General features: G+C 50.5%; 1 protein-coding gene across 1 annotated transcript in view; it reads right to left on the bottom strand.

Annotated features, from left to right (window-relative positions):
• The window catches only part of DNAH9 (dynein axonemal heavy chain 9), a 164,745-nt gene extending 152,762 nt beyond the window's left edge, over positions 1-11,983 (bottom strand). The window contains exons 1-7 of the mRNA XM_072351683.1: positions 11,645-11,983; positions 8,597-8,793; positions 6,761-6,919; positions 5,777-5,907; positions 3,137-3,348; positions 2,752-2,985; positions 565-732 (exon numbers count right to left, since the gene is read on the bottom strand). Coding sequence (XP_072207784.1) covers positions 565-732; positions 2,752-2,985; positions 3,137-3,348; positions 5,777-5,907; positions 6,761-6,919; positions 8,597-8,793; positions 11,645-11,983 — 1,440 coding nt within the window. The remainder of the gene's footprint in view (positions 1-564; positions 733-2,751; positions 2,986-3,136; positions 3,349-5,776; positions 5,908-6,760; positions 6,920-8,596; positions 8,794-11,644) is intronic.
• Positions 11,984-12,291: the final 308 nt, after the last annotated feature.

The following is a 12,291-nucleotide window of genomic DNA, read 5'->3' as shown; positions in this document are numbered from 1 at the left end:
TGTGTGACATGTGCTGCTGTGAGCATCTGGGATTTGGATGCTCACTGAGCCATGATGCACAGGATTGGGAATGATCCTTTAATTAAAGCACTATGACTATTTAAACACAGAATCATTGAATGCCAAGAGCACCAAACATCATATGTGCAGCAAGATGAGCAAAGACATCCCTGGAGATTACCTGACCTGGCCTTCATCAGGCAATCTCGGAACTGAGAGCTGGGAGACAGAATAATGTGGATGTTGGTACAGTTCACACACCCCACCAAGCACCACACATAGTAAAACCTTGTGCAAAATGCACAGAAATCCAGGCATCCCAGCTGCACTGCTCTAAGGTCCTGAACTTGCAGGATATGCCAGGTATGGACCTGCAAGAGCTCCGGTATGTCTGCAGTACCAGCGCCTCCCAGTGACACTGTTTTCCCCACAGTGAGAGATAAGATCATAACAAAAGAAGGAAAGAGGTGGGAAGGAGTCAGTAGGAGTGCAATGTGGGCCAGTTCTTCTTGCTTTGGAAACAAGCACATGGTGTTGCTGTACCCAGAGGCCAGTCTCACCTACCGCATTGGTCAGGTCGAGGCAGTCATAGGTTCTCTCTGCAAAGACCCTGTACGCCTCCTGGAATTCCTCATGCATGTCCAGGACCTGCTGACTCAGGGCCTTCCCTTTAAATCCACTGAACTCAATCTTTTCCAGCTTCATCAGATCCAAGGCATTCATCAGCAGATCCTTCAAAGTCAGAGGAGACAAACACAGCTTATAACACTGACGGAAGACAATGAGAACAGTTGCCCCAACAGGGAGCAGCACTTGCTGCCAGGTACAGGAACCTCCCCAGGCACACACAGAGCAGTGCAAGCAGGGAAGCAGATCTTACCCACCATGGGCACCACTGGCTGCTCACAGCTTAGCAGGAGCTGCAGCTGCCATTGCAAACACAGTGCCCACTGAGAAACTGCTCCTGAGGTTATTTAGGGGGCAGATTCAAAACATGAGACCTATCTCTGCTGAGATGGCCAGTGAGCTCTTTCCTTCCCACCCTCCACATCCTGAGAAGGCCTGATCACACAGTGTTACCTCTCAGGAAGTTCTCCCCTCATGCAGGTATGGCAGCAGCAGAACCACCACCCTGTCCTTCCCTTTCAGTAGGACTCTTGGTGTGCATGAGTGAGCACCAGTGCTGGTCTTCTGCCTCAGTGCATGGGAATGCATGGGCAGACATCCTGAGCTCCAGGTACAACCTTATGCAGGAAGGGACCTTCACCCTGCATAGGCAGTTGAATGGGTGACAGCCCTCGGTCCAGAGCTTCCCATCTACACCAAGGCTTTGCCAGGCTCTGATGTTTCCCTCCACACAGAGGTGGGGAGATGCTGTGCACTTGCAGCTCCAGCCATGGCCAGGCTCATCAGGAACAGCTTCTAACCAATGCAACTACTCCTTGCAGGTCTCTGGCGGCTAAATATTCACAGCTTTGAGAACCCTCCTGCACTGAGAGTACAGAGTGCTAGCAGAGAGCCAGCCCAGCCAGGCAGCAGCTTTACAGCAGAAAAGCAAGAACTGTGAGATGAAACAGGTAACAGCCCTCCTCTCTGCATGTGCTGCTGTGAACCAGAGTAACCGTACCCTTCATGAAATTCTGGAAACACATACATGTACATTATGTGCAAAGAGTACATTCACTTCAACAATTATTTTGTAAGGCAAAAATAAGAGAGATAAGAGCTGCCCCTCACTTATCTTACTGGGTTGCTTGGAAAGAAGAGAGAGGGAGACAGAAGCCTTCCTTGTTAACAGGCTGGAGTGCCTTTGCTTTTAATGTTTATTGTACAGCTCACTCCTCACCCCTTTCCAGCTCCTCCACCTGACTGCACACTGTGTAGCCTTTCTCTGTCCCCAGGGTTGTTGGACAGTCTTGCAAGGCTCTGCCATCATGTCAGTACATGTGCAGCTCAAACCCTCCATAATGGCTTTCTTCTGTAGTCCATTTTCAAAGTAACCAAGCAATGAGCAAACAGTGCCTTTGTGGAGTTACAGTGCATAATTACTGTGTCACTCATATTATCCTCATGATGACCTGCAGTTACTCTATGCCTATTAAACATTCCTCTCTACACTGGCCAGCATAATTTGGGTTTACTGCATATTGGAAACCACCGTTATGAAGAGTTTTAAAACAGACACCAGTCACAATGGCTTTGAGTACAGTCAATTAAATAATGCATAAAAATATACAGCTTGCTTTGATCAGTACAAGCTTCTGTCCCACTGCAGAGAGCAAGAGGAGAAAAATAACCCTGATCTGCCTTTGAACAGGCAAATGTGATACCCCTGAGCCACAGCACCCTGCTTTGGCAGACCACCTGGACGTGAAGGGATGACATGGTGAGCTTCTTCCCAGGTCACACAGAATCAAGGGAAAGAGGCAGCCTCTCCCAGCCTGTCAGAAGCCAGCCTGTGGGTGTCTGTGACAGCAGCAGCAGGACAGGTGGACTCAGAGATGGCACCGCTTGATCCACAGCCCCCGGTGATACCCACTCCCTTGGCCCAACAGGAGCCAGGATCCCAAGAGGACTCTTTGGCATAACAAGTTCACCTACCGACCTGAACAAAAGGGCACTTACTGAGGTTAAACAAAGTCCCAGCAGACCTAACAGCAAGTAACCCCGTACCCAGGCACCCAGTGAAGGTGTTAACAAATGAACTCAGGGCATTAAAGCTCTTCTTCAAGCTTGCAGTAATTTTCTCACCTCCACCATTTCCAGTCTCTTCAGGAAGCTGTCCAGCCTTGCAAACACCATTGTGGCATGGAAATTCCACTTCTTCACTTCTTGGTCTGGTTTATAATAGGTGTGAAGTTCTTCCCTTCTGTTCTCAAATGCCTCTTTGAATCCATTCAGGATGCTGAGCACCATCTGCACCTTGCCCAGGCTCTCTTCCGTCTCCCCCTTTAGAAGGTCTTCTGGAGATAGGTATACCAGGGCCTGGAACAGCAAAATCATACCCAGGTCACTTCTTGCACTGAATGTTTCAGGTTGAAAGAATCATTTTCCCAGAGACTGATGGGGGAGAGGAAGAGAGAGAGCACTATATTTAGAAAACCCCTTTTGAAGCATCAGTGTGAGAGCCACACACCTGCTGGATGAGAAGGTTGCAGATCTCCTGCAGCAGCACCACAACGCGTGCAGGCTGGCTGTAGTGCTTGGAGGTGACCCAGATCAAGCAGACCACGTGGAGCAGGGGGAGCAGGAGTGGCTGCACCTCACTGAAGTCAGTTCTTTCTATGTCCTCCAAATGGCGCCTGAGGGGCATCAGGTGCAGGTGGATGTCCTGGGCTTCACTCAGAGCTGTGTGAAGCAGCAGAAGAGCTGGTGAGACCCACCTGTACATGGTGCAATCCACCCCAACAACCACAAAGCGTACTCTGACATCCAGGTGCTGAAGAAAGCCCAGGACTGCTGCTCATCTACGGCAATAACCAACACAGATGGAAGCCAGGACTGGAACTGCTCGATGAGATGCAGGGAAATGAGTGCTGTAAACGTGTGCTGCCATCACTCCAGGCAGTGTGCAGGCCCTGCCATGCAGCACAGGCTGAGGGACCTTGCAGGGCTTGTCTTGGCCTGAGCTATTTTTAGCTATAGCAACCAGCTGCCCAGCAGGCAGGTGACCACAACCCCACTCATCCTGGCTGTACAGCACAGCTGTCCAACAGCAAGTTAAGCTAAAGCTTTCAGCCACACGGACACGAGCTGACTTTGTACCTCTGTGTAGTTTTTCCTTTGAGAAAAATCCTACAGACCAAAAACACGAATGACACCCCGTGATCACAATGTAATTATATCTGTAGGCCAACAGGAAGCGACAGTAACACCCAAATACATATAAACATAACCCCAGAATCCAAGATGAAGGAACACTGACCTCCCTGCTCAGACCCAGGGACACAGACATCAGTACAAAGAGCACACCAACCAATCTGAACTGTGTTGTAATGGGATTTAACAATTACAGTCCAAATTACCCAGTTGGTATTGATGTAACTGTATTAAAACCAAATATGTTTTGTATTTTGATTGGGCTATTAAAGAATTAATCAGACTGACAATGAATTCTTTGTTCCTTATACAGTGGGTACTTCTCTAGCCCTACTGATCAGCATTGCATATCCCGTCCTTAAAAGAGGAACGTGTGAAGAAGTAAAGAAGAGTATTATTATCTGTCAGCATGAACACAGCTGGCAAAACCTGAATAGTTTCCTCTTGCCACAGAGCAGCTGAGATGAAGATGAACATGGATGGTCACTCACAGTGTGCTACAGGCAATGGAGCAGCAGGTTGCTGCTGGTTTTCACTGCAGAGGGGAATTTGCAGTATTTCTTTTGGCTGCACTGAACTCCCCTAAGCAAAACTCACTCATTATCATCGTGTAGCTGCATGTTAAAAAAATCCTTCATTGTAAGTCTTCTGATTAATGAGAAATAAAAAAAATTAATACTCCTGTAATGCTGTAACAGGATGGAAAGTACCACAATAACAGCAGCAAAGTCTTAGGCTACAGCAAATGAGAACAAGCCCAAGTGCAGCAGCTGCAGAAATAAAGGAGAAAGAGATGCTTACTTTTCAAAAGCCTCACGTAGGCAGAGATCCCCAGCAAGAGAAACCCTCACCTCTGCTGCCAACCCTTAAATGAGGTCTGGGAAGGGGCAGACCCTGATTCCAGCCCTTCCAGTCACTCAGTGGCATTGCTTGCCCCTGAGCTCCCCTGGGTTGGCCCTGCCTTCCCACCAGGTGCTCAATCCATTCAGGCTGTGACTTAGCACTGCCACCACAACTCTAAACTGGAAAATGCAGCTGCTTTACAATTTACTCAGAGCTTTCCTGCCTCACTGAACTGTCAAATCTAAGGCAGATCTGCTGGTGCTGAAGGCCATTCGCCCCACAGTTACAAAGGTTTTGGACAGAGCCCAGTCCCACCACATCCGTGGACTACCATGAGCTGCACAGCAACCAGGCTTCTGGGGCTAGATCTACAAGCAGAGCTGAGCAATCCCATACAGCAGTCAAGATGGGAGACTGTGCTCTCCAGGATCACGTTCACCTTCATACTGTAGCCCCCTCACAGGTAACAGCCCTCCCCAGCATAGTGCCACAATGTGGGATGCAGTGCTCTGTCTGGAACTGTGTGCAACTACAGGAAGCCACTCACACAGCACAGGTGATACACGCTTTCTCAGAGACCTTGAAATCATCTTGTCCAAAGTGCTTCCTCATAAAGTGCAAAATGCTGCTACCCTTCCACAGAGGTTGGGGCCACAGTAGCCAAAGCTTGGGAAATAACCTAAGAAAGGCCTGTGTGCTTTCTGTTGGCTGTGAGAACTTTCCTGTTGTCCTGAAACTGCAGGCCTGCAGATCGACACCACAGGAGCTGATGAAATAAAGTCTCAAGATACACCGCGTTTTAGATCAGTTTGGATGAGTCCTGCTGGATTACTGTGATTGCTTTGCTACAACAGAGTGAATTCCCAAATCCATTCACCATGACCCTTGGGAATTGTCTGGCCCATCAGAACAGTGATCGCGCTTATCCTAGCTTAGAAACAAAAGCACAAAGCAGACCAACCTCTTGCTAGGGCTAGCAGGGCTAGCAATGTGATTGCAGTCCCCATGGTCATAGTGGACTCCTAAGGACCAAGCGCACACATCAGGATTGAAACCAGTAAAATAAGGAGATCATTCCATACAGATATATACCAGAGCTGCACCAGTATCTCACCTGCTTCAACATCCTCAAGCATAACTCTGAAGGCTGGTAAGTAGCTGCTCTCAACTCTCTCTAGCATCTCTATCATGTTCCTCACCTTCCTCGTTGTCAGCTGACTGTAAATGCACTCCAGGTCATCACACCTGCAACAACCAAGACATGTTACAAGCTCACAAGCTGGGTGAGCACCAGCTCAACTCATCCACACTGCTGTGGTGCAAACAGGCTCTTCAGACTTTGCTGCAGGGAGCATAGAGGCCATAGAGGAACAGCAATGTCTCAAACCCCTTCCCAAGCATCAGTTGCTTCATTGGCCATCTAGATCTATCACGTGCCTGTTGATGACACACATACACCCAGAGTGGCAGAGAGAACTACTAAATTCCAGCCAGGAGAGGCTGAGTTATGAAAACCAGTTAAAATAAAAATGCTGGCAGAGCCTGTTAAAGTCAGTAGTCTTTTTAAAAATAAAAGATGGCTTCTGAGAAGGCTGAAAGCTTCGTTAGCCTTCACCACCCACTTTAGTGGTAGCGGCTGCATTAATCAGCCCCTTGCACAGAGCACAGAAACCACCTCTTCCAAGGCAAAGAACCAGATTTCTGTTTCTTAGGAAGTGGGACATCTAGACCTCAAAAATACGTTACTCGGGCTGAGAAGAAAAGACAGATCCAGAGTGGTGTCCATCAGCTCTTAGTGCTGTGGCTGGCTCCTAGTGAACTGTGATAGTGAGAGCTCTTCCAAAACTCTTGCCTAAAGATGTGACACCAGGGCTATGGCTAAGTCAAAATGCAACCTGTGACCTCAGAGGCACTATGCAGGTCAGGATTATTTCATGTGTGGGAGCAGTTCTCATTGCCTCAAGTCCTTATGTGAACCCAAGGCAGTCAGTCCACCCTTTGCAACTGGTCAAGCAGCTCTGCTAGAGGCACCAAGGAGGCTCCTTCCAGCCCAGCCAGCACTGGGGCCACCACACTCCAGCCAGGCTTCACAGGGTACCTGTTCTTCCAGAACTCCAGTTCCACCTTGGGGTTGGGATTACTGCCTTGCAGGAGAGGCTCTGAGGACTCTTTCTTCAGTGCTCTCTGGATCTGGTAGCTCCAGTCTATGATAGCTGACTCCGTGGCGTGCACAAGAGATTTATCAATCCGCTCCAGGCTGCAGAATAACAGACTACTTGGTTAACTTTGCTTTCTGCTTGTTTATTCTTACTACTCAAGCTGTACCTGCTTCAAATGATCATAGGGCTCCCCAGGGAGGTGGTTGAATCACCATCCCTGGATGTGTTTAAGAGCTGTTTGGATGTGGTACTCAGGGATATGATTTAGCAGAGGGTTTTTAGAGATAGGGTACTGGTTAGGCTGTGGTTGGACTTGATGATCTTCAAGGTCTTTTCCAACCTGGGTAATTCTATGATTCTATGATTCTATACGGGCAGCTAGATTTTACAGATTAAGGTCCAGTTTCACATTTCAAGACCAAAAAACCATCAAGAACTAACGTTGTGCTCTTACTTCAATACAGAAATTACAACCTGGAGAAAATGAGTTAAATTCAACAGCAATCCAGGCAACAATATATTTTTATGAGCAAGACTCATAAAAGAAATAGTGGAAGAGATAGTCATCACCTCCCCACATTGCCATTCCCAAAGCATCAGACCCATTTGGGCTCAGTGTCCAGGCTGGAGAGCCATATCTCCAGCAAGATGCTCTCACCCACTGTCACTAACTCACCTAAAGGAAACACACAGGTGGGCAGGTGTGTTCAGGACAGGTCACCTCCCTGCCTGGGAAGCAGACCCACAGGGTCCTCAGGCATGGGGATGACACAATGTGCAAAGGTATCTGCCACCACATGCTGCCCATACTTCATTACCTTGCCCTGGGCCAGCCTCACAGCACTGCAGCATTCAAACCCTTTTGATTCCCAGTTTTGGGCTGGCTGCTCAGGGGACAAGGTGGAAGTTCCCCACAGCTGCAGTGTGAGCATCCTGCCTGACATACCACAAGCACAAGGATGGTGATGCTTCAGTTGCTGAAGCTACTGCAGGGACTCAGCCTCCCCAGCTGTGCTAACCAGACAGAAATGTTGGGGTGGTTTTCCTGGGGGTCATCCCTCAAGGACTGGAAGTGAACTTCAGAATCACAACAGCCACCAGGAAGGTCTAACCATGAACAGAGGCAACAGAAGTCACCACAGTGTTCACAGAGAAACACAAGGAAGTGCAGTGGGTATCTGGCAAGCCACCCCAATTCCACAAGAGGACAGAGGCAACAGTTTTCACATCTCTGTGTAGGACCTCAAACAGCTCAGAAACTTGCAGGAAGTTGTAGCTGTTTTTTCAGGTATCCTTCCACAATAAATCTGCTTTTGAAGGGAGGCAGAACAGCCCTGACCAAGCAGGCAGCACAAACCATGAACAGGTGGGTCACACAGCCTCTGAGCAGTGCAGCTGAGGGGGATGCACTGGCAAACTGAAGCCAGAGAAAAGTATGGCCAGGAGAAACCTGGCTTTCAGTTCAGAGGTAACAGGAAAGCAGTAGAGGTTTTGCTCATGGTTTGTTTTCTCCACAAAGTTTGTTGCTTTGCTGTGCACTCACAACTTCTTGTCACCTTCTGTGCTGTACCTGCCTGCTTATAGTGCTGCACACTCACCACAGACAGAGTTTGTAAAATAGAGAGCAGGTAGAGCAAAATACACTCATCTGGGCAGTCCAGATAAGTAGTAGAGGATGGTGAGCAATGAGAGCCACTCTGATTGGTGAGGGCTCCCCAGAACACAGCATACACATCAGCAGAACATAACCAGAGCACAGCAAGCAGGATACTCACAATTTCTCATGTTCCAGATCAATGTTCTCTATTCCCTCTGAGCCTGCTGGAAGAGGCAGCAAGGTCTTGCCTTTCACTTGGCCAACCACCATGAAGACGGCACTTTTCAAGCTGTGGACATGGCGTATGATGTCCTGTGATACCACCTGTGGCCAGCCCTGATGGTTCTTCCTGTTTGTCAGGATGGGCACAATCACCTACAGAAGGAATTGTGATAAAGCAACAGAGAAAAAAAAGTGCTGCAGGAAACTGACAGGCCACCAGGCTCCGAGCTCTGTGCTCAGCCAAGACCTGAACTCAATACTGGCCCAAGCAGCTCCGTGCCTGTGTGAAACAAGGGCAGGGCATGAGGAAAGGACCTCATAGACCTCACTTGCTGATGATTCAAAATGTTGACAGGGATGAAACCTATTCTGCCCTGGCTCAAACCGGGGTTGTGGTCTTTCAGCCCTCTCCACATCACACCTCTTGAGCATCACTGAATATCACGAGGCATAAAAGGAATATGAAAATGCTGATGTAAAAAAGCTCTCTGCTCTTCTTTCCCAACAATGCTCGCCAATACCATCTGTCCTGAGGGCTCTCCCTTCATCAGGAGAGCACAGGACAGTCCAGTTGGATGGCAAGGTGTTCAACAGCCTCCACTTGGCTGTTTTGTTGTACACGAGGTGTAAAATCAGACGTTTCTGCACTGTTCTCATGGAAGGAGGTCAGTGATGACAAACCCTTATACTACACTTCCCCCAAATCCAAGGAAAGGGTAGAAACAAGCAGACAGAGCAAGCAGCCCAGTACTGCAGCTGCTCCAGCTGCCCCAGCCTCCAAACCTGCAACTGGAGGCAGCTGCACAGACCAGCAGGCTGTGTGGGCTCTGTTCCCCTTCACACAGCTCTGGTGCTCACTGCCAGCAGGCAGGGCACAGACACAGCTTTCAGGCCACTTTCAAGGCATCGGGGCTGGGCTGAACACCCCTAGGTCAGAGGAAAGCTATCCTGGAACCTCTTGGGATCCCCATATTGGTGAAGGCCACCATGTCTCCTTCCCAACAGCACTGCAGCTCTTCAGCACAGGTTGATTTTTCGGTTATTTTCTAAGTATTAATGCAGTAAATCTGACTCCTGCCATTCCTGCACACGTATTACCTTTGAGATCTTCCACTATTAAATCCTGCGGGCTGCTAGTGCTAGTCATTGTAACCAGCTGCTTGCTTCCTTGTTAGCCCATCAGAACACGACCTGCACTCAGAACAGCCCCGAGCCCATCACAGCAGAGAAGGCACGTTTCTCTTCCACCCCAATGAGGGTTTGTGTGGGACAGGCAGAAAAGACATCCCCAGCCGTGCTGTGCTTCATGGCTGTTCCTCTGACCAGACAATGCCTTCTAAGGCTGACGTAGAAGCGCTGAAGGAAGGCCCTTTGCAATGGGATCCATTGCAATTGGAATGAATGACCTGGAACATTAAACTGATGTTCAGTCTGCACTGGAGCAATGTGAAGCCCCTGAGCACCTGCAATACATTGATGACATTATCATGCTGGGGCAACACAGCAGGAGATTTTGGGAGAAGAAATAATCCAAACCCTTCTGCCAAGAAATCCAGTTCCTAGGACTGCAACATCGTCACATCCCAATGGAAGCAGCCAACAAAATCACTGCTATGACCCCACCAACTGGCAAGAAAGAAACAAGAGCTTTCTTTGGTGCTGGGGGTTTCTGGAGAATGCATATCCCAGATTACAGCCTCACCATGAGCCTTCTCCACTGAGTGGCAAGGAAAAATGGCTTTATAAGGGGCCGTGAAGAACAAAAAGCTTTCCAACAAATGAAACAGGAGAGAGCAGTGGGAACAGCCCAGGCAGGGCGCAATGGAAGAGCTGGCTCTGTACTAGCTGGGGAGCAGGGCCTCACCTGGAACCTTTGGCAAGGACACCAAGGGAGACCTAAAACTGACCCCTTGAGCTTTGGAGTTAAGGATACAGAGGACCTGAAGAGCGCTACGCTCAGCTGAAAAGGAGATACTGCAGTGTATGAGTGGGATCAGGCTGCTTCCAGAGCGGCTGGTACTGCAGCACAGCTCCTTTTGGCGCCTGGACTAATGGCGCTGAATTGGACGCTTGAAGGGGAGCTCCCCTCCATGCTACTGATGCCACTTGGATTGCTCTGATTACACAGCAGGCTCAAATGGGAAACCCCCATCATCCAGGAATTTTGGAACTGATCACGGAGTGGCCTGAAGGTAACAATACTGGAACAGCAGCAGGGAGAAGGTTGCTCTTGCTCAGGGACCTGGGTTCAGCTGATGGGTAACATGAGAAAATGGGGACATTCGCTGTGTACCTCAAGGGGACCTGAAGCTGGGAAAGAAGAGTCAGTAGTTTTATGTATATATGTGCCTATGTATGCAGTGCTGACTATTGTTTATTACTTGTGTATGTATATGTATGTGTGTGTGCTGTACAGTTATGGCACAACGAAACAATACGGAATAGAGGGTGGATACCGTCAGGGTTTTCCATATACATTCCATATCGTGTCATCCTGCAATGAAGTGCCAGAACTGGGACAGCTGCTGAGGGAGAACTGCAGACCCCACAGCGCTCCAGCCCTCCCCACGTGGTTCTGGGGTGGGAGATACAAAGCGATGCAGTGATGTGAGGACATTCACTCTGCCCTGCTGAGCCTGCAGCACAGTTAGGAGCGTGTTTGCTTGATTTATTCCTCTTGATTCCTTTTATATTGTATTACCTCCCCATCCTTTATCACTTATAGTAAAGGAGTTTATTTCAATCAAGCAGCAACTCCTCCTCTTCGTGGCCTCTTGCAGAGGAGGGGTGGGGGAAGCTGAGCCCTGTTGGGTGACAGAACTAAGCAAAGCAAAATCCAAGCCAGGACGAGCACCTGGCGTGTAGTGCTGCTGGGGATGGGGGCAGAGCAACCCAGGGTTCTGTAACTGATCTGGACGTGACCATCAGCCAGGCCCAGAGCTGCAGGAATGGGGCTGGGAGGTTCAAAACGAAGCTCTGAGCTGACCCCGTGCCCCTGCCTTACCTCCTCCAGCAGGGCGGCGAAGTGCTGCAGGGCGTCAGCGGGCAGATCCCCGCACAGCGGCTCTCCGGGCCCGGGAGGCCGCAGAAAGAAGAGCGCCTTGGGGCGGGCGGCGGCGGCGGGCGGCGGCAGGGGTCCCAGCGCCAAGTGTCCCGCGGGGCCGCGCCACGCCGCCAGCGCCCGCCCCGCCGCCCCGGCCGCGAACGCCCGCAGCTCCGCCGCCGCGTCTCCGCCGCCCGCCCCGCGTCCCGCCGGCAGCCGCAGGCCCCGAGCCGCGCAGCGCAGCAGCCGCTGTACGCGGGGGTCCGGGGCCTCCTCCGCAGGCAGCTCCGCGCCCTCCATGCGGCGGCTGTTTGCGGGGAGGAGCCGCGGTTGCCCGGGGGACGAGTGGCAGGGCCGGGCAGTGCCCGCTGATCGCCCCGCCCGCTGGTGTCCATTTCAGCCCCGGGGCGGCCGGAGCTCGCGGCATCCAACGCAGCCCAGCAATAAGCCGACTCGCCACAACCATCACCCCGTTCCAACCCCCTGCTACGAGCAGGGCTGCCAACCATCAGACCAGGCTGCCCAGAGCCACATCCAGCCCGGCCTTCAATGCCTGCAGGCATTTGCCATCTCAAGCCAACGGGAACAAAGCTGCTCAGTGCAGGGCA

This window comes from Excalfactoria chinensis, chromosome 17 (genome assembly GCF_039878825.1).
Source record: "Excalfactoria chinensis isolate bCotChi1 chromosome 17, bCotChi1.hap2, whole genome shotgun sequence".
Classification (NCBI taxonomy): domain Eukaryota; kingdom Metazoa; phylum Chordata; class Aves; order Galliformes; family Phasianidae; genus Excalfactoria; species Excalfactoria chinensis.
This window is presented reverse-complemented; position numbering and strand designations above follow the sequence as displayed.